Consider the following 22,527-nt stretch of genomic DNA (forward strand, 5'->3'; position numbering starts at 1 on the left):
CATTTTCGTGCATGTTTGAAAAAGTTAACATCACCAAATAGGCAAAACGGTGTATAGGATAAATTTCATATTTAGTTTGGAGATGGAATTTGATTCCTATTTGAATTCCACTTCAATTACTATGACCAAACAATGATCTAGGAAACTCAGCACCCCAAAATGCCATCCTCATGCATGTTAAAAACAAGTTATACCTGAGCATCAGGTCGAATCAATTAAAAGGGTATCCGGAAAATACCTTGTTGAAGTGATGTTTGAATCCTGATTCAAACCGAGCTTCAACCTAAGAAATGGTAGCTATATTGGCCCTGTCACATTCCATTTCCATTTCTTGATCATGCATCATAGTGTTGCATTTCTGTGAAGTAACTATTGTTCTTTCCTGTTTATCGGTACTGTTTCCTCTCGGTAGACGATGGTTCCGACAATGTGATCGTTGACATTGATGAAGACTCATTGATATCTTCAGACGTGTCAGGCAAGCAAACCCCCTTGAGCATATTGAAATAAACCCACTCTCTCGCTCATGTTCTCTTTTACTGCATTAGGACAAACACGATTCAACTGTACATGTTATCGGTAGTTGAACCCATTCCTCTGCATGACCTGATTTTGTCACAGTAAATAGTTAAAACCACTTAGCATGAGTAGCAACTGCTTGAGCCTTGTTGTGCTTACTCATCCATGCTTGTTTACAATGCCTGCTATGCTTAGAGTCGTGTCGGGTCTGATCCATCTGGATGATGAATCGGAATGGTTGTGATCGTGTTCTATAGTGTGAGAGTAAAAGTGTGAATCTGATTTGGTAAAGGTAGCGATGAGAGGCCATGTAGGAGTACATGGTGGGTTGTCTCATTGGGACCGTCCTTAAGAACTGAGTTCTGTGTATGTTATCCAAGACAAGATCCTACCACACATTGGGATACTTAATTGACCCTCTTGGCTTATTAATCGCCTAGATCTCTGTCCAGGAGTTGCAACTAGTTTCTGGTGTTTGTAAGAAAAGTGTTGGTGGCCGTGTTTAGCTCTGCCCGACGGGGTAGGCTTCTCTGCGGTAGATACACAGTGGCACGGTGTACCAAGTGGCACCCGGATGGTGGGCTTGGGAACCCTGCGCAGATCGTTTGGGGCCATAGAGGAAACCTCGGCCGGACTTCCTTGCGGGTTCAGTCTCAAATAGGCGATAAACCTGGACTAGGGTCTTGTGTGGTTAACGATCGTGGCCGACACCCACGCCAGTGCTTCCGCTTGAAGGTTGCCGAGATGCATGACGTGCACATGGTGATAAGTGGTGGGAGCGTGTGTGAAGAAGTATACCCCTGCAGGGTGAATCAATCTGTTCGAATAGCCGCGTCCTCGGGTATGGACTACTTGGAAACATTACGGGGTACATAGACAACTTAAATGGATACTCTAAAACATGCAAGATAAGTGTGAGTGCTATGGAAGGCCTTCTCGTAGGGAGACAAGAGTGAATCCATAGTGGTGTATTGCATTGGTGAATATGTGGACTCGTGTGCGCTATTCCACCTCAAAGAAAGAACTTGTAGTCGTAGTACATGTTAGCCAAGAGTCAAAGCTGTCTTGCTGCAATCAAACCCCACAATCCTTTCATTGAAACATGATGCATATGTAGATAGTTGTGATGTAAGACTTGCTGAGTACCTTTGTACTCACGGTTGCTTTATTTATGTTTTTGCAGAGAAGACTTAGACTCATTAAAAGGTTCTACGCGATGTGTTCGATGTTGACCGGAATAGCTTGGGAATCCCAGACAAAGGTCTGGCTCCTTTGGTAGGGTTGTAGTAGCTTTCAGGCTCTTCCAGCCACTTTTAGTAGATGTCTGTACCCAGACATGATTTGCTTCCGTGTGTTGTTTGTATGACTTGAGTGTCGGGTCACGAGACCCCTGTTTGTAATATCACACTATGTTGATTCTTATGAGTCCTTAATAAAAGCTTGAGTCATAGAGTTATGTTGTGATGCCATGTTGTATCTACACATATCGTGCATATTGTGTGTATGTTATGAAATGCATTATATGTGTGGGATTCGACACCTAGTTGTGTGCCTTTAGTAGTACTCTTTACAGGGAAATGCCTCTTTGTGCTTCTATCGAGCCTTGGTAGCTTGCAACTGCTCTAGACACATTGATTGACCGACGTGTATCCTTCTTTGTTGTTGTGTCTGTCCCCTCGGGGAAATGTCACGCGGTGTAATGGAGTCCTTGTAGCTTGCTACGACTCGTCTACACACGTTGTTGATCGACACCTGCTTTGCTGGGTTATGTATGCATGTCCCTGTACGTATGTACCGCTTGGGTTTATAACTAGTCATGTCGACTCGGGTTCTTTGTCGTTTGAACGCTAGCAACATATTCATATACGTGAGCCAAAAGACGCAAACGGTCCCGGCCAAGGTAAGGTGGCAGCCGTGGAGTTTACCATGCGTGAGGCCGCAAAGTGATGTGATGTGTTACAGGCTGGGTTCTTATGACTCAGGATCGGGTCCCGGCAGCTTTGGTATCAGAGCTTGACTGCCTGTAGGAAAGCCAAGCCAAACTGGTCGATGTTGAGTCTAGCAACTCTTTAGTTATATAAGGTAATTGTTTGTGGAAGGGAACGTAAGGCTCTTTTTACTCCTTTCCTTGTGTCATTCTTATTCTGAGTCATTCTCTTCTTTATTCTACGGGATTTAAGAATTAGGCTTTCTCATCTATTCATTAGGATGACGAGTTACTATGTTGGATGTTGGAATTATGCCCTAGAGGCAATAATAAATATAGTTATTATTATAATTCCTGTATCAAGATAATCGTTTATTATCCATGCTATAATTGTATTGAATGAAGACTCATTTACATGTGTGGATACATAGACAAAACACCGTCCCTAGCAAGCCTCTAGTTGGCTAGCCAGTTGATCAAAGATAGTCAGTGTCTTCTGATTATGAACAAGGTGTTGTTGCTTGATAACTGGATCACGTCATTAGGAGAATCACGTGATGGACTAGACCCAAACTAATAGACGTAGCATGTTGATCGTGTCATTTTGTTGCTACTATTTTCTGCGTGTCAAGTATTTATTCCTATGACCATGAGATCATATAACTCACTGACACCGGAGGAATACTTTGTGTGTATCAAACGTCGCAACGTAACTGGGTGACTATAAAGATGCTCTACAGGTGTCTCCGAAGGTGTTAGTTGAGTTAGTATGGATCAAGACTGGGATTTGTCACTCCGTGTGACGGAGAGGTATCTCGGGGCCCACTCGGTAATACAACATCACACACAAGCCTTGCAAGCAATGTGACTTAGTGTAAGTTACGGGATCTTGTATTACGGAACGAGTAAAGAGACTTGCCGGTAAACGAGATTGAAATAGGTATGCGGATACTGACGATCGAATCTCGGGCAAGTAACATACCGAAGGACAAAGGGAATGACATACGGGGTTATATGAATCCTTCGCACTGAGGTTCAAACGATAAGATCTTCGTAGAATATGTAGGATCCAATATGGGCATCCAGGTCCCGCTATTGGATATTGACCGAGGAGTCTCTCGGGTCATGTCTACATAGTTCTCGAACCCGGGGGGTCTGCACACTTAAGGTTCGACGTTGTTTTATGCGTATTTGAGTTATATGGTTGGTTACCGAATGTTGTTCGGAGTCCCGGATGAGATCACGGAGGTCACAAGGGTTTCCGGAATGGTCCGGAAACGAAGATTGATATATAGGATGACCTCATTTGATTACCGGAAGGTTTTCGGAGTTATCGGGAATGTACCGGGAATGACGAATGGGTTCCGGGAGTTCACCGAGGGGGGCAACCCACCCCGGGGAAGCCCATAGGCCTTGAGGGTGGCGCACCAGCCCTTAGTGGGCTGGTGGGACAGCCTAAAAGGACTCTATGCGCCAAGAAGAGAAAAATCAAGAGAAAAGAAAGAAAAAAAGAGGAGGTGGGAAGGAAGGGAAGGACTCCCTCCCACCAAACCAAGTCCAACTCGGTTTGGGGGGGGAGTCTTCCCCCCTTGGCTCGGCCGACCCCCTTGGGTCTCCTTGAGCCCCAAGGCAAGGTCCCCTCCCTCCCACCTATATATACGGAGGTTTTAGGGCTGATTTGAGACGACTTCTCCACGGCAGCCCGACCACATACCTCCACGGTTTTTCCTCTAGATCGCGTTTCTTCGGAGCTCGGGCGGAGCCCTGCTGAGCCAAGGTCATCACCAACCTCCGGAGCACCGTCACGCTGCCGGAGAACTCTTCTACCTCTCCGTCTCTCTTGCTGGATCAAGAAGGCCGAGATCATCGTCGAGCTGTACGTGTGCTGAACGCGGACGTGCCGTCCGTTCGGTACTAGATCGTGGGACTGATCGCGGGATTGTTCGCGGGGCGGATCGAGGGACGTGAGGACGTTCCACTACATCAACCGCGTTCACTAACGCTTCTGATGTACGATCTACAAGGGTACGTAGATCACTCATCCCCTCTCGTAGATGGACATCACCATGATAGGTCTTCGTGCGCGTAGGAAATTTTTTGTTTCCCATGCGACGTTCCCCAACATTGGAGACCTATAGGAAAGTTGTTATCTTCAAGTATCAGTGTCTCCATAAGAATTCAATTGTTATGTTGTTAGTTTTCTTGCAGGTTGCCTCATATTTCATGCCCGTACAGCCGTTATGTTGTCCGAGTTTTCCAAAGTTCCCAAATAATCTGATGCAATTGCAAATTCCTTCCTCTTATTTTCCAATGTCTTTGGCCAGACAAAGCACACTAATCATTGTGATGAGGTACTTTATTACCTCGACCTATTGTTGATGTATTAGAAAACCATGTCACCTCAAAAACCATCCAATAGTCTAGACGTGCTTTATGTTTCCAGTGTGATAGTTCTGGCCATCATTTTCGAAAAACATCTCGTGATGTCATTTAGTTTTTAGGTATTTTGTTTCTGGGTCTTCGGATCCAAGGATCATTCTGCTAATCTCTGTTGATAGTGTTGCTAGTTCCTTTAGAATGATTAGTAACCTTGTTGTAGTCCCAAGGTTCATGGTATATCATTCTTCCAACACCATGAATCATCTTTGGCAGAAATTCTCCGTGAACTAAAGATCATAACAAGACTGTTCGTGATGAGTTCTCTACTCCATATTAAGATTCTGCCTACTCCGTCTTCTGCATGGGTTATTTGGAAGAATTATGTTGAACTCGTTCGACATTCTAATCCATGCATCCATAACTCAAGAAATCATGTGCTCTTGAGTTGGCCCTATCTAGTTGTATTTTGACCTTCATCATTGAGAGGTTAGTCAAGGGTAGTTGTGCATTCTTGTTATCAATGTCTTTTATTCTTGTGGTCTGTCAAGTTGTTCTATTCTCGAATGACTGGGAGAAGCAAACTCCAGTACCACATCCATTTCTTGGATTGGGACAAAGTAGTTGTATTCCGCAGATCGAAATGCTAACCCAACTTTTGCTCTGTTCTATCTTGGAGTATTACCCTCTTGTTGTCAAGAATGTCGTGAGAATTGCACCATCTCTTATGAGCTCTTGATGTAGTGATACTTTTCGCTATCATTGTTCATTCCTCGGTTTTCGTGTTGGTTGTAATCGGAATATCGACAAGTGAACCATGATGTGCGAAAGGAATACTCCTAGCAATGTTATTGCTTGGTAGTTAATGGACAATAAATTCACTCTTATGGTGATGATGATTGAATCGTCATCCTAGTATTGACTGTGCTACCTAGTCCATGTTTCATGGTGCACTTTTCGATCAATGAGTTAGGATTTTGTCAATCCCTCGCTCTATTGATCACACCATCTTGCCCTGAAAAGCGAGATTGTTCCCGAGCTTAATCAAATATCGGTGGTTCGTGATTTTCCGAATATCTTCTCGGAAGTATTACCAGGTTGTTTCCTGACTGTTATGATAGAGCTCGTTATCGAGTTGGTTTCTTTATAAGCCATCTTCTCCAAGAATCCGTGTTGGATACCCCGAGCTAGTTGGTTAAGCTAAACAACAACTTGGAGAGTTGGAAGATAAAAGCTTCGCCTAAACTTAGTTCAATTTAAAGGGATATCTTTCTTGTTGTGTGAGTCTAAAGAAAGATGATATTTTCATCAGTTGATTCATGTGATCAATTGTTGCATATATTATCTTGTTCAATTTTGATTTGAGTATGGGCTATTGTCAAATCAAACTCAGAACCAAAGATTGTAGTAACAGTGTCTTACTCATGGATTTCCTTGAGCCTACACTATTGTATTCTTTGATTTGACCAATGCTATTATCTTTCTCACATAGTTGTGGAAATCCATTTATATGGGTATCTTGATGAATTGTTGTTGAGCCCATCGGCAACATTCTCATTTGTTCCATGATCTATGTTGGACATTAAGCTAGTGCTGGAAACTCCGTAGACATTGTCTTCGTGTCTCGAGCACGAGGTATATGTTAGGTGTAAGAAGTGACTTCCTCTAATTCATGTGAATCTGATGCAAGTTGCCGTCGTGAATTCGAGAAAAGTTAATTTGTTTCTTCGGAATCACCCCAAGTCAATCATGCACGTGCGAAGTATTCTATGGTTTGATAGACTGATCATCTTCACTCCATATGTATCTCTTAGCACACCAAGCCACTGATTGATTTGTTCAAGGAAAAGAAGTTAAGTGCCATTCCTGAAGGTACCAGACGGACTTGCACATGGCTTCGTCATCCGCAATGATGGTTCCCAAACGAGAACGCGGTAGTGTTTGTTGTAAGACTTTTCATGTGCTCATCATTGTCTTGGGCAGTGTGTTCACATGTGTCTTGCAATCCAGCTCATGTTTTGGAGTTGTCTTCCATAGTTCATTTCCTGAGAATCTCGCAACGTTATCTCGTCAATTTGTGTTGCAATCCTTCTTTTCAGACATGCTGAGTCTGAAGCATCGTGTCACCAACCGGAGCTGAATCTCAGGCAGTTATAATGGTTGGAACTTTCCCAAGATTTATAATATTCGAGAACTGTACGTGTGCGGAACGTGGAGGTGCCGTCCGTTCGGCACTAGATCAGAGCGGATCGTGGGCCGGATCGCGGGACGGTTCGCGGGGCAGATCGAGGGACGTGAGGACGTTCCACTACATCAATCGCGTTTCTTAACGCTTCCTGTTGTGCGATCTACAAGGGTACGTAGATCCAAATCTTCTCTCGTAGATGGACATCACCATGATAGGTCTTCGTGCGCGTAGGAATTTTTTTGTTTCCCATGCGACGTTCCCCAACAGAGAGAAGGGGGGAGAGAACCTGAAGATATCGTCGCCGACGGCTACCTTTTATGTAGTGAGGCGGCGGGGGAGACGGGACAAAGCAGTTCGACCGGGCTTCATGGAAGATCGTCGAATTTGGGGAGCGCCCTTCTCCTCCGGGTAGGTTGCGCCGTTGCCGGACACTTGTCCCCGTTGCACCGGACACTCGTCCCCGCTGCTGCCGGACACTCGTCCCCGCCGCCGCTGGACACTCGTCCCCGTCGTCGTCGGACCAAATCCTTGTCGCTGCTTGTGTCGCCTCGCTCGGCAGATATGATACGAGCGAAGGATTTCCTTCCACGGGGTGCTACTGGATGATTATTTCCACGTGGGTTCGGAGGGGTTTGGGGGCAGAGAAAGAGCACACCGGGCTTAACCGAACGGAAGAAACTAGACAGGCCAAGTTTATTCGCCGCCGGGGGTAATTCCCGTGGACCCGCGTGGATTGGACCCAAAAATCGCGGGGGTGGGCGTAACCAAACAAGGCCTAAAACATCGTCGTGAGCGGTGTGTGCCCACTGGCCCATCGGACAATCCCTTTTTCTCTATACTAGACCATCGTCACTTTGTTAATTTGGTGGAAGTGCTGGAAAGAAAATATACCGCTCTATGCGGCAGAATGTCGACTGCACGCACACGCGGGTCTCCCCGACTGGTCCGACCCATGTGGCTAGTGACCAGTACAACACAGAAATTGTAGTTTGCTTGGAAAAAAAAAAGTTGCGCCCCGCGGATATTGAACCGGGACACCTAGTGCTTGAGATGAAGTGATACTAGACAGTCAAACTACCGAGCTATCATGTGTCAATTGCACCGCAAAATCTTAAGAACCAAAGCAAGTGGAGATCCAAACTTCTTATAAATTTTGAATGAAAAACATTATTCTAAAGAGAAAAACGTGAATGTTTTATGAAACCACAAAGACTTTTAAAAATTGTGAATAAAATTTGGAAAACCCCACATATTTAGAATAACGCAAACAGATTTAGCAAAAGGGGACATTTTTCTAAACTCCCCCAAAAAATTGAAAACACGGACATTTCTTCCAAAACTGGATCAATTTTGAAACTCCAAAACAAATTTTGGATATGTGAACATTTTTTTAAAATGGGATTTTTTTTAATCTCTTCAATAAAATTTGAAACCACGGACATTTTATAAAAAATGCAAACTTTTTTAAACTACAAAAACAATTGAAACTCAAAAATTATTTGACATTTACGAACAATTTTTGAAATGGGAACATTTTTTAAAACTCCCGAACAAAAACTGAAACACAAACATATTTTTGAAAAATGCGAACAAAATTTGAAATGGGGACATTTTTTGAAACTAACGAACAAAATTTGAAAACTTTAACATTTTTCTAAAATTTGAGAGCAATTTTTGAGTGGAAACAATTTTTTAAAATGCTGAACAAATTTTGAAAACTTGTGAAATTTTGAAGAAAAACATAAAGAAAATAAACAAAATAAGAAGTATAAAAAGGGAAAAATAAAAAGAAACCCAAAAAACTAGTCCAAAGAACGGATTAGCAAACTTATAGAAGGTTCCCAAAACCGGTAGAAACCAACAGTGGACCCGAAACCAGATGCAATCTACTCCTTAGGTATCTTAGATGGGTCGGCCTTGTCATTCGCTTAATGTATCCGTAATGTGTGTCACCTTGACAGTTGGACGCTGAGTGTCAAATAGGAAATCACGGAAGTGTTGTGTGTTTGCGGCCTTATTTGCTTTTCCATGAGGGCCTCTTTGATTCACAATATTGTCAAAATGCAGGTATACTAGAAACGTAGGAATAGAATGTCATGTCCACTTGTTTTCTATATGACTAAAAGAGATTATGAATATGGATGGAAGCGTGTTTGGTAGGACAAGAAACACAAATAAATTCTACCAAGTGGTTTGAGTGGATGAAAATCCTATGAAATCCAAGTAATTCCTTCGAGTCAAAAGAGCCCTAAGTTTTTTCATTAAAGACAACCAACCCAAGTTGTATATATGATTTTACCAATGTGCTTTAATTTATTATTAATTGTTGCATTCACTATTGGGATATATTAAAATCATCCTCGTTTATCTCATCAAAGTAAGTCCAAAAAATATCTTGTTATTATGTCACTAGTTTCAGGGTTTTCTGTGGGAACTTTATAATGCCAAAAGACATCCATTGCGTCTCCTATAGTAGTTTCAAAAACCGAAGCATGGGTTATAAAACATATATTTTTTAATATTACCATCTTCCATAAATTTCAATTCTAGAAGCATAAGATAGAGTTCTGAAAAGATGTGAAGAACATGGTTAGAAGTGTATCTATTGCCTATTAGCAATAAGCTTTCATAAGACGAGACCTTAGAAGTCATGTGCGTACATCTAACACATATTCTGCATGGGTGCATGGCGTTATGGTAGTAGGAATCAAGAAGAAGAGAATGTCTTAAGCTTCCCTTTAGCCTACAACATGATCGTGAATAACACCCTCTTTAGAAGAGAGAATCCCATCTAGTTTTCTTTAAAGTGGTCAACACTCTAGCCACATTGATTTTGTCCCCTCTAGAAGAAAATACATATGTGCTTCCCTGGATTGTAAGGTGACACCTCGAGAGAGTGTTGTCCATCAACATAAGCTTCTCGTGGTTGACTTCCTAGTTGGAATTCAAGTCCACCGGGATAAGCACGCCAAAGTTGGTAGAACAAAGTGGTGGAAGCTCAAGGGGGGGGGGACTCTCGCTTTCAAGGAGAGGGTTAATGAGGAGGGACCTTGGGAGGAAGGAGGTAATACAAACAATAAATGGATCCACATGATGGCTTGTGTTCAAAAGGTTGCTTTAGGGGAGTCTAGGGTGACCAGAGGAACTAGAGGTGAAGCTACAGATACCTGATGGTGGAACAATGATACCTAGAAGGCTATCAAGGAGAAGAAAGACTATTTTAGACGCCTATGCCTAAATAGAATATGCATACAATATAGAAAAATACTAGGTGAAGCTAGCAGAAAGAAATAATCTACATGGTCATCAATAAAATATTTGGAAGGAAAAAAAGACATTCTTGATTTTGTTGCTACTATTTCCTCGTTTGCGCTCGTCACTCCAACTTTGTTTTTTGGGAGGCTACGGGTGGCAAAGAAGACTTCAGAAAGTGAGTTGTGAGTGAAGGGGTTGGAAGTATGAGGACCCCAACCAAGGTTTAAACACAAAGGAAGGGAAAAAGGGGACATATATAAGATGGCCAAGATCCGAGAGAGGGAGTCGAAGGATGCCAACCAAGTCAAATGTATAAAGTACAATAGGTCGGCTTTTGGTGAAGGATGAGGAGATCAAGAGTAGATGGCGAGTGTACTCTAAAAAGTTGTTCAATGGAGAGAACACGAGCTCTATCAAAGAGGGGTCTGAGGACTAGAATCTCAACAAATAACTATCCACGGATAGGGGTGGGTGGAAGTTAGGTATCCACATGCCAGGACCATGTCTTGGTTTTGAGATATAATGGGTTTCAACAATAGCCTACCCGCAACTTGTTGCTCTTCTTCTTGTTAACACTTTCCAGTTAAGCAGGCATCAGCCAAGAACCAAGGATATTCTAAGCCTTAGACTCGGACCGTGGAGGTAGGCAGGTAGTTGATTTATCAACTTAGTGTGTGAGTAAGTTATATACTCAATCTAAAATAGAATCGTCTTAGCAACAATAATTTCCTTAGATAGAAGCGATTGTTTCCAATACTGAATTGATCTAGTACTTGGGATGTTGAATGGTTAGAAGGAACAATTGTCATTATTGGGTGGCAAAGAAGTTCTTGTCAAGTCAGCTGTGCAAGCTATAACATCATGGGTGATGTCAATCTTCAGAATTCACACATAGGTGATGTCAAAGTATTAGTGTGGACATGATAATAAATAGAAGAGAACGCACATGTTACATGTGGGAAATATGTGGGATAAGGAATAAAGGAGGAATGGGCTTTAGATATTTATATTTTTGTAATGTTGTTGTACTGGGTAAACAGATATGGGGACTAATTGAAACCCTAACTATATATGTGTCCGTGTGAAAGGATCGATATGATCGACTAGAGGGGTGAATAGGAGAGTACAAAGTTCGAGTTTATCTTCCAGATTTTAGGCAACGACGGATAAATTAGGTTCTCTAGATATACAACTAGGTAAACACAACCTATATGTCAAGCAAGCTCAAAACAATGTATGCAAGGTAAAAAACTAAGTAGCAAGCTGACAAGGAAAACTGCGAGAAAGAATTAACCACAAGTCAGTTAGGAACAAAGATTTTATCTCGTTCACACTCTTTGGGGAGTGCTAATATCCATCAGAGTAGTGCCAAAACCAAAGCTCAGAAACGCACCCAATGTCTCACCATATTCTCACTTTGAGGCATCCCCAATAAACAAGCCATGAATCACCCGGGTTTGATCTTAAAGGAGTCCACCAAACCAAACTAATCCAATTCTACTCATGCCCTCACAAGATGCAATATATCATGCATCCACTAGCGGTTCCTTTGTAGGCGACAACCAGGACCTTTACAAAAAAGATCGGGGCTCTCTCCATAAATAAATTAATTGTAGTCTCTTAGCACCATGAGAGAGCTTTTTCATGGTTTTCATCTATTTTTATTTGCTTCCATTTTTCTTTGCTTTCTCTTTCGTTTCTTTCATGGGTTTTATCTGTTTTTATTTTCCTTCTTTATTTCTTTGAGTGTTTTTACTTTTTTGGTTTTCCACAATTTTTGTTTTTCTTTGTTTTTATCGATTCTCACAATTTCTAATTCTTTTTGCACTTGTTTCTTCGGGTTTTCTTCTTTGATTTCATTTGTTTCTTTACGATATTCATTATTTTATTGTTTTACATTCCGAAATTTTCTTATATTTCAAGAAAACTTTTCAAATGCACGCATAACATTTTTTGAAAATAAGTTTAACATCTTTTATTATTTAGTCAACATTTTTGTACACGTTTTAATACTTTCAAATGCTTGATCAACTTTTTTTAAATACAGGATTAGAATTTTCTTAATACATGATTAACATTTTTTCTATATAAATGCATGATTAACATTTTACAAATAATTATTTAACTCCTTTTCAAATTCATGTTTAACAATTTCTAAATATATGATCAACTTCTCCACACATATTGCATATATATTTTATACATGAGAAACATTTTCTTTATACATAATATATGGTCAACATTTTTCCATACACATTTTGAAAACATGATTAACAATTTCCAAATACTCCCTCCCTTCCTAAATGTAAGTCTTTTTAAAAGTTCCACTAGGGGACTACATACGGATATATATAGGCATACTTTAGAGTATAGGTTCACTCATTTTGCTTCTTATGTAGTCCCCTAGGAAAATCACTAAAAGTAGATATATTTAGGAACGGAGGGAGTACACGATTAACATTTCTACAACATAGTTAACATTTTTGTATACACATTTATAGAAAAAATCAAATGCTTGATTAAATTTTTTTAATACATGGTCAATATTTTTTCTATACACATTTAACATTTTCAAATGCATGATTAATATTTTTCAAATACAAGTTTAATATATTTTTTTAATTCTTGATTAGCATTGCTTAAATACATGTTCAATATTTTCACAGACATAGTATATTTTCTATATACATGAGAAACCTTTTCTTTACACACATTTACCATTTTGGAAATGCTTAGTGCACCTTTTTATTTATTTTTTACATAAGTTAGTTTTTGTAATATACTTATTTAGAAAATTAGCAAGTTTGAACAGAATCAATTAAAAAAGAAAAGACGGAAGCAAATAACATGAAAAACAAACAAACAAACAAGGTCATGGTCTCCCTTGTTCCTGGCCTGGCCAACCCATTTCGAGAGGAACCTGACGCAAGAGCATCCTTGGTTCAACTATAAGCAAAACGAATGTCCTAATCGATGCCTTCTATGTCGGTTAGGGTTCCGGTGAGTCTTTAAAACAATCACGAGTCTTTAAAACAATCACAAATGTGAAACAATCATTTATTTTGATTAAAAATCCAAGAATTTTAAAAAGTTCATCACTTTGAAAAAGTAAACAAAATTGAAAATATCAATGATTTTTAAAAGAAGAAAAGTTTGTAAAAATAAAAAAGTGTCATAAATTTGAAGAAATTTCGCAAATCATGTAAAAGAAAACAATTCATGGAATGAAGGGCCAAAAAGAACATGAAACCATAGAGGGATGCGATGCTTTGTTTTTATCTTTACAATTTTCTGAAGAAGAAAGGAAAGAGGTACATGATTACAACAAACCATGTTGGGGCAGTGGTTAACACCATCGTGTCAGAACGAGGAGGGTTGTATTTCAAACCCTCCCACATCCGCTCTTTTGAACTTTACAAGAAAAAAAAAAGAAATAGCCACGTGCCGGGGGGGGGGGGAGAGGTTGTACCAAGTAGCAGAAGGCACTATGAATGTGGTGACGGTGCCATATAGGAATTCAGAAGTAAGGCATAGCGTTGCCTCTAAAACGACGCGGTGACGATATCTTGCATAAAGTGAGTTGGTAGGATGTGTGCTTACAGTAATCAGGCCGGCTCATTCACGCACAATTAATGGAAAAGAGGTACATGATTACAACAAACCCTCCCACATGCATTCTTTTGACCTTTATAAGAAAAAAAAAAGAAATAATCGGGGGAGGGGAGTTGCGCCAAGTAGCAAAAGGCACTATAAATGTGGTGAAGGTGCCATATAGGAATCTAGAAACAACGCATAGCGCTGCCTCTAAAAAGGCACAATGACAATATCTCACATAAAGTGAGTTAGTAGGATGTGTGCTTACAGTAATCTGGCCAGCTCATTCACGCACAATTAATGGAAAAGAGAGGAGAAGCAGGGATGGATCCCCGCCTCCCCGATATCCTGGAAGATGGGTAGCGCTACTAGCCACAGCGCCCGCGACTTGTACATGTTAAATAGTAGGCACAAGTCTTACTTGAGGTGAGGTGCGTCGGTTTTTCAATCAGTTTTCCGTTTGTTTTTTAGCAGGGTTTTCTTCTTTTTCCTTTTTTTCTTTAATTTTTATTGGTTTCATCAATTTCTTTTCACGTTTTTATTTTTTTCTTTTCTTTCATTTTTCTTTGTTTTACTTTGTTTTGTTGTTTTTTATCTTTTTCATTGGGTTTTCATGTTTTCTCTCTCTTTTGACTGCTTTTCTATAAACATTTTTGGCATATATCTATTACATTTTTTAATATTTACATTTCTGAATGCTTGATTAATATTTTTTAAATAAAAGCTTAATATTTTTCAAATAAAAGCTTAATATTTTAAGTATATAGTCAACATTTTTTATATACGGAGTAAAATATTCTAAATACAAGTTTAACTTTTTTGAATACATGTTCAATATTTTTTATAGGCATTTAACATTTTTTAAATACTGGTTAACATTTTCTGAATACATGGTTAACATTTATTTTGTATACATTAATGTTTTTCAAATTCTTGATTAATATTTTCCAAATAGTTATCCAACATTTTGTTCAAATGTTTAGATTGACACTTTTAAAATAATTTTTAACCCTTTTTGCACACTACTGAAATTTTCTTTATAAATTTTACATATACATGAGAAAATTTATGAAAGTATTTCAAATGTTTGGTATACGTTTAGCTCAATTACATATTTTCTGTATACGTTTTTCTCTATTAAATATATTTTGTACACGTTTTGCATATACATTAGAAAATTTTCTTTATACATTTCTAGAATTTTCAAATGCTTGTTTAACACTTTTATGCAACTAAATTTTTATATGATATTTATTCAATATTTGTACTTATAAAAATATATATTTGAGCAAAAATTTAAATGAAAAAGTGAAAAACGAAAACAATCCGAGGCTGTGGCCTCCCACGCACCTGAGCCGGGCATCTCGCTCTACCCTTTGCGATGGTTCCGTAGGTTTCGCTTGAAGCTAGACAAATGATGCCCCTAAATGGGAACAACCGGGAGCTCCTATGTGACGCCTCTGCGTCAAACATACACTGTTTCGCACAGTGTAACCCACTGACGCGCTTTGTGAGCCGTTTTTCTTCATTACTGCTTCTATTTTCGGTATACTCTGTTCTTTGGAAACAAGTTCCCAAAGATTAAATGTACAAAATAGAAGCCCAATTTATGTGAACAATTTCGAACTTGGGTTTCTTATTGATATTTATGAACAAATTTACAAACTCTTAAATTTTGTGAAAACACGTTTTTCAGGATCTGAAATATTTTTACAAAAGGTAACAAATTAGAAATATTTTGGAACGGGAACAGCTTTTGTATTTATGAACAAATATTAAAAATGGGGATATTATTTGAATTTCTAAAAAATATTTTATAAATCCAAAAACATTGGAAACTTGGATTGCTGAACAATATTTCAATTTTTGGAACAATTCTTCAAATTTTGGAACATTTTTTGGAACAATTCTTCAAATCCCTAAAAATTTCTTTGAAAAATCCGAAAAAGTTAGATAAAATTTCTGGAACACTTTTTTCAAATTTTGGAACACGTTTTGAAATTGTGGTTTTCTTTTTCAAGATTCCGGAACATTTTTTCAAGTCGCGGAACATTTTTTCAAATTATCGAACATTTTTCAAATTCACGAACATTATTTTAAATTCTGGAACATGTTTGCAAATTCCAAAACATTTTTCTAAATGCCGAAACATTTTTTCAAGTCCGTAACCTTTTTTAAATTTCAGAACATTTTCTCAAATTCCACACCATTTTTTCAAATGCCGGAAGATTTTTTCAAATCCGGAAACTTTTTTTAATTTCAGAACATTTTCTCAAACTCCACAACATTTTTTCAAATTCCGGAAAAAAAACTTCCGGGAGATTTTTTCAAATTCCGATTTATTTTTCAATTTCTGGGACATTATTTTAGAATATTTCTTAAAATTCCGGAATATGTTTTGAAAATCCAGAATATTTCTGAAATAGAAAAAAAGAAACAAAAAAGAATAAAGAAAACAAAAAAAAGAAAGACCGGTTCAAGGAATCTTCTAAAAAAAATTCCAAAACCGGAAAAAAGGGCTGAAAAACTCTAGAAGGTTCCTAAACCAAAGGTGTTGGCATATAAATGGGCCGACCCATTCCCAAACGCTAGCTGGGTGCATCTGTGCGAAGCCCCGACAGGGTGACGCAGAGAGCATCAAATAGGGATTTCCGGAACAACCTGCTCGACCCGCGCAACTTTGGGCCTGCCACGTGCTGAGCAGGGCTGCTTCGTTTTTCTTTTTTTTTTCTTTTCTTTTTTTTCTGTGTTTGTTTTCGGGAAACACTTGCCCTCAGCCAACGGATGAAACACGAGCGGTCCACCGGCTTCTTTGTGTGACAAGTGTCCTTTGTGTGTCACTTTCTGCAATTTTTCGTGTAACTTCATACGTTGCAAAATTGCCTTTCGCAATATAACCAAGATGAAAACGGCAAAAACTATAAATATTTTCTATAACATTATCTGTGTTGCAAAAGTTTCTTCTGTAACAGCAGCATCTTGTGAAAACTGCGGAAAAAATCAGCAACATCATCTGTGTTGCAAAAGTTTCTTTTGTAACAACAGCATCTTGTGAAAACTGCGGAAAAAATCAGCAACATCATCTGTGTTGCAAAAGATTTCTATAACATAAACTTTGTTGTCAAAGTTTTTTGTAACACTTTCGTTGTTGCAATGATGAGGACAATATTGGACGCTAAATAGCTCTAGATCAAATGGATTCTAAGGCGATGGATTTTTTTAGATTTTTTAAACAGATCCGCCAGACGACGATGTGTAGCGCGGCCCTTTGTTTTCTTTCTTTCTTTAAATAGATTTTAGATATCCAGTAATTGTTCAAGATTATTTTTTCACCTAAAATCCAAAAATCCCGAAATTTAAAAAATGTTCAGGAATTTGAAAATCGGTTCACAAACATTTAATATGGTTCAGGAAATATTCACTTATTTGGGATTTTTCGTGAATTCAAAAAATACTCATGAATTTTTAGAAATGCTAATCTATTCAAAAAAATCCTTGAATTTTTAAACATGAACATTTTTGTATTTTATTAACAAAAATTTGAATTCGATTATCTTTTCTTAATCTGATGAACACATTTTAAATTTAATGCTTTTTTAAAATTCTTTATATTTTCGAAAAAATATTACGAACATTTTTTGAGTTGTGATGAACACCTTTTGTATTTGATGAACACAATTGGAATTGGATTTTTTTCTGCAATTGATGAAGTTTTTTCTAATTCGAAGTGTTTTTTAATTTACTGAATTTTAAAAATATGCAAAAAAATAAATGAAATGTAAAAAAAGGAATGTAATAGTGAATAAGGAAAAACTGAAAGAAAAATGAAAAAAGGAACCCACCCAAAACCAGAAGAGGGATTGTGCACTGGGCCGATCCAATTCTCTTCGCAATTCTCTGAGCGGAGCGGGAGGGGGGGGGGAGGATTTGGTCGACTTCTGACGATCTACGTGGGGTCGTAGGATTGGTGTGGCACTGAAAAAAGACCGGTTCAGAAAATAAGCTTACCAGAGTTGTCGGAGTGAGTGTAATCTTGACGTGATAAGTTTGTCGCAACGAGAATAAGATGGGCGGCAGCTTGTGAGGGAACTTGAGAAAAAGAAATCTGACTGATATACCAAAGAAATCCCACCACCGATAGATGATTTTCGGAAATGATAAATCCCAACACTGAACATTTTCAATGTCAGCTGTAGTGCACCATTGAAGTCCCAACCATCTTAAACCCTCCCAAGGTTCCATCATCGTTGGATCCACGTAGAAGGCCAGAGTGGTTGGGGTCCTAAAAAATGCCATACATTTTCTAAAAGAATGTTCAGGATTAAAAAAAGCTTTGCCATGTAAAAAATTGATTTGACATGATCAAATCCATAACATTCAGAATTTATCGGGGTCCATGATTTTTAGCAGTTCCATCAAAATAATACTTCCTCCGTCCAGGTTGCTAGATACTACTTCCTCCGTCCTAAAATAAATGACTCAAAATAGCTCAACTTTATAACAAATTTAGTGTAAATTAAAGTCATTTTTAAGTCATTTATTTTGGGACGGAGGAAGTACATCCATTTAATCTTCAACTAATTTCAGACGAATGGAGTACATCCTTTCGATTCGATGTCGGCCGTCCAATCGAGTTAACAAAAAATGGCGGTGCAGCATAGTCACTCCATCAGTAGCTCGCCTCCAAGTTGGCGCTACCTCAGCTTCTTTCCGGCGGAAAAGACGGGACGTCAACCAGCCCGCAATACCACACCGGGTTTCATCAGATTGCACCTGGGAGAGAGACGGGGTGGGGCACCGCCTAGCCTAAGCTAGTGCGGAAGATTTGATCAGGGAGGGATAACCCCATCCCCTTCAAATCATGCTTCAAAGTGGGAGATGAAAATCACTAAAATACTGGCCCGCAACAAGTGAAAAAGGAATCGCACCAAATTTGCCTGTTATCCTTTCCGCTTTCCTGTCCCCGGGATATCTTCTCCCAGTTCCATCGGCTATCCTCTGCTAATGCTGCTACCAGCTAGCTAGTTGCTGCCTCTGGATCAGAGCGAATGTCCAGTTGGAGGAGACGCCATGATGGATGTGCTTGACTGAAATATCAAATATAGTACCAGGACCTCGAGCATGCGTGAGAGCTAATTAACCAAGTCTCGCTTTAAATATTACCTAGTGCCAGAGCTGTGCTGCACTGCATCCACTGTTGTTAACGATAACTCCCAACGAGATTACTCCAGCACACATTAGCATTGCTTATTATGTACTCCCTCCGTAAATTAATATAAAAACGCTTAGATCACTATTTTAGTTATGTAAACACACTGATATTAGTTTACGGAGGGAGTAGTAGTAGTTGCAATGGTGCATTAAGCACGGCAAGCTAGCTTAAGACGCCCGATTGTTCCTAAACTAGTACTACTCCTCTAATTGCACAGTTCGAAAAAGATCCAATGTGCTCTACCCGTGGCACTGCCACGGTTGTACTACATTATAACCCCAGCAATCAATCCAGCCCAAACAGCATTGCTCATGTGCCACGCAACGTAGTGCGAATGAGCAAGTAGTAAAGAAGTAGAGCTAGCTTAGCTAGATGAAGGCGGACGACCTGATCCTCCGCCGCACTAATTAAATCGCCCAACTAATCCTCCATCGCACTAATTGCGCCGGTCGAAAGACGATCGCAGATAAAACTGCGTCGTGCTGTGAACGGGGAAACGGCGAGGTGTTGCTCGGAGACGGCAACCTTTTCGCAAAGCACGCTCCATTAGTCGTTAAGATATACACACACTTACGGAAGCCACCGATTACTATACGCAAACGCGATCAGGATGGTGACAAACAGAGAGATCTTTCGAGGTTTAATTAAAGGTGAGCTGCACTGCCGTGTCAGTGCTGTTCCGTTAAACAAGAGCTCCGGAGATTCCATTAGCTCGCGCACCACTGATGAGCTACCACGGCGTACGAAGTGACAACACTATATACAATACTGATGAAAGAGATGATTTAATGTACAGCATACACCGCTAGCCGTCCTTTCCTTTGGAGGCTTGAACGCAAACTTTACGCTAGAAAAGTGTCCGGCGTGGTGACCGGAGACCCCACGCCGGCCGGCCTGCCATGCAAAGGCAGCCGCGCGTGCCTTTCCGGCCGGCGATGGCGCGCCTCGCCGGGGCCAGGTAGCCACATTGGCCGTTAAACAGGGACGGGCTTTCTTGCGGTCAAGGCAGCAAATACTTTGGCTTACAGGTGGGGCCTGCTTGTCATGCTTGGGTGAGTTGGCGTGCGATCGAGTATGCACGTTGTCTCCTGGCTCGCGCGCGCATCACACCGGGGGTTCCCCGCCGTTGGCGACGACGGCGGCGGGGAGGAGGAGGGTGCGGCAGAGCGGGCAGCTGGGCTGGGAGCGGAGCCAGGCGTCGACGCACTCAGGGTGGAAGCAGTGGCCGCAGGGAGGGAGCGCCTTCACCTTCTCCCCGGCCACCAGCGCGCTGATGCATATCGAGCACTCCACGGCCGCCGCCGCCTCCTGCCGCCGCCGCTCCTCCTCGCCACCGTCGCCGCCCTTCTTGGCGGCAGTGGAGCGCGCCGGCGAGGAGGCGGGCGGGCTGTAGAGCGTGACGGGCAGCCCATTGATGGCGTCGGCGTCGAGTCCCGGCACGGGCGAGGCCGCCGCGGACGAGGACGAGGCCTCGTGGTCGCGGCGGGCGCGGCGCCGGCCGCACGACCAGCGGAGGTAGAGGCAGACGGCGACGAAGGCGACGAGGAGGGCGAGCAGGCCGGCCAGCAGCGGCACGGCGCGGCCGCGCAGCGCGAAGTTGCTGTCGTCCACGTCGCCGTACCGCACCCTCGCCGCCTGGTTCGTCGTCCCCGCGGCGCCCTCCTGCGCGGCCATCGGTTCCCTTCTTCTCCCCCGCGAACCCTGCACGCACGCACGCACGCAAGCCTCGACCTGCACGAGCTTGGACTTTATCAGCTAGCCCACGCTCTCACGCCATGTGCGGGGCGCGGACTCGTGGAGCTGGTCGAGGAGGCGGTCAAAGGCAGCGCATGGGAGACCGAGCGCGCTGCCGGCCGGCCAGCTTGTGGTGCAGCTTGGCGATCGGTGGAAGGAGAGGGCGAGGAAATATCGGGGCAAGTGGCGGCGAGAGAGCGATCGGCCGGGGAGGGAGTGAGTGAGCTGCGAGAAGGGGAGCGTGGTTTTAAAAATTCAAAGTCCCCGGCCGGCTGGCCGTCCCTTTTATGCTTGGAAAAATGACTCCGGCCGGTGGGGCACGGGCGGAAGCTGGCCGTGAACTGATGGGCAACTGGGCGTGACTGGATCGAGCCGGCGTGTCGCGCGGTGCTGTCGCCGTGGACTCGGGGTCGGGGGTGCAATATTCTTCTTCTTAATTTTGCCGGGAGGTGCAGTATTCTCCGGTTCCGATCGGTGGTCGCGATCCGCGGTGGATGGACGCGACGACTTGTACTCCATCAAGCATGCCATTCAGACCAATGGTTTTGAACTGAACAGCACTCGCGATTTTTCAGCGACGAATATTTTCTACGGCGATCTTTGACTAGTAGTGCTTGCTGATTTTATATTTATGGCGAATTTGTGGCTGCAAATTTGTGACGAGAACATCGCCAAGGATGAATAATGGGCCCGTCCGTCCTACTCCTGCCGGCCAGTGGCCATCTGCTTCGAGGGTTTCACGGCGAGCCGCCCCCGCCCAGGCGACTCCAGAGAATCTGCAACCTTTTTATCTGCCGCGTATCCATGCTCCTCTCTCACATTGGTGTTCCTTTTCTGTTGCCGGCGGCGAGATTATGAAATGGCGGTGGGTCGGGATCGGACATCTCGTCTAAGTTATTTTCAAAAATTATTTTTCTGTAAATGTAAGGGTGCGTGCGTTATGATCCATGTGTCCGATCAAAGCTTCTAGCGGGACTACCGGCAAAAAGAGCTCACCTAGCGTTTCTTGAAAAAGAAACGAGAGTGATGGCACATGAGGGCTGTTGAAAAAGAAACGAGAGTGATGGCACATGAGGGCTGTCGTTGCTGGATCCAGCCAATGGATACCATATTGAGGAATTCGTCTCCCCTCTGTAAACACAACACAACAACAACAACAACAACAACAACATCACTACCCAAAGAGTTAATTGCATAGAACTACCATACTTCATTACGAGTCACTACCGTTAGCAACGTTTGTAGCAAGTCAGTACCACTCTAGCGCCTAGTTGTTGTAATTGGTCTGACAACCGTATAATGATGTATTGGCATTGTATCTGACCGTACGGGCCAATCTTTCAGGTGACACGGTGGCCAACCGGCATGTACCGCTCTGCTGACTAGGACGAGGCCGACATAGTCGGCCTTAATGGGCTCGGTCCAACGGAGCTAAAACCCCACCGCATTCTTCCTTGAGCTCTCTCACCCCCTCCCCCTCAGATTCGTCGTCGACCCCCGCCGCCGCTGCTGCCCCCGCCGTTGTTGCGCCTGTTGGGGATCGTAGTAAATTCAAAAATTTCCTACGCCATGCAAGGATCTATCTATGGAGAAACCTGCAACGAGAGAGGTTGTAGAGCATCTTCATACCTTTGAAGATCGCTATGCGGAAGCATTACTATAAACACGGTTGATGGAGTCGTACTCGCAGCGATTCAGATCACGCCGGATTCCGATCTATGC

The 22,527-nt window shown here is 41.8% G+C and overlaps 1 protein-coding gene across 1 annotated transcript; it reads right to left on the reverse strand.

Annotated features, from left to right (window-relative positions):
• Positions 1–19,682: 19,682 nt before the first annotated feature.
• LOC123414257 (RING-H2 finger protein ATL66-like) lies at positions 19,683–21,646 on the reverse strand. Its single transcript, XM_045106647.1, has one exon. It carries the CDS (start codon positions 20,743–20,745, stop codon positions 20,176–20,178), a length of 570 nt encoding a protein of 189 aa, XP_044962582.1. The 5' UTR covers positions 20,746–21,646; the 3' UTR covers positions 19,683–20,175.
• Between the last annotated feature and the right edge of the window lie 881 nt (positions 21,647–22,527).

Source organism: Hordeum vulgare, chromosome 1H (assembly GCF_904849725.1).
Source record: "Hordeum vulgare subsp. vulgare chromosome 1H, MorexV3_pseudomolecules_assembly, whole genome shotgun sequence".
NCBI classification, from domain to species: domain Eukaryota; kingdom Viridiplantae; phylum Streptophyta; class Magnoliopsida; order Poales; family Poaceae; genus Hordeum; species Hordeum vulgare.

Coding starts and splice junctions, on each gene's coding strand:
- LOC123414257 (XM_045106647.1), bottom strand. CDS start 20,745: ATGGCCGCGCAGGAGGGCGCCGCGGGGACGACGAACCAGGCGGCGAGG.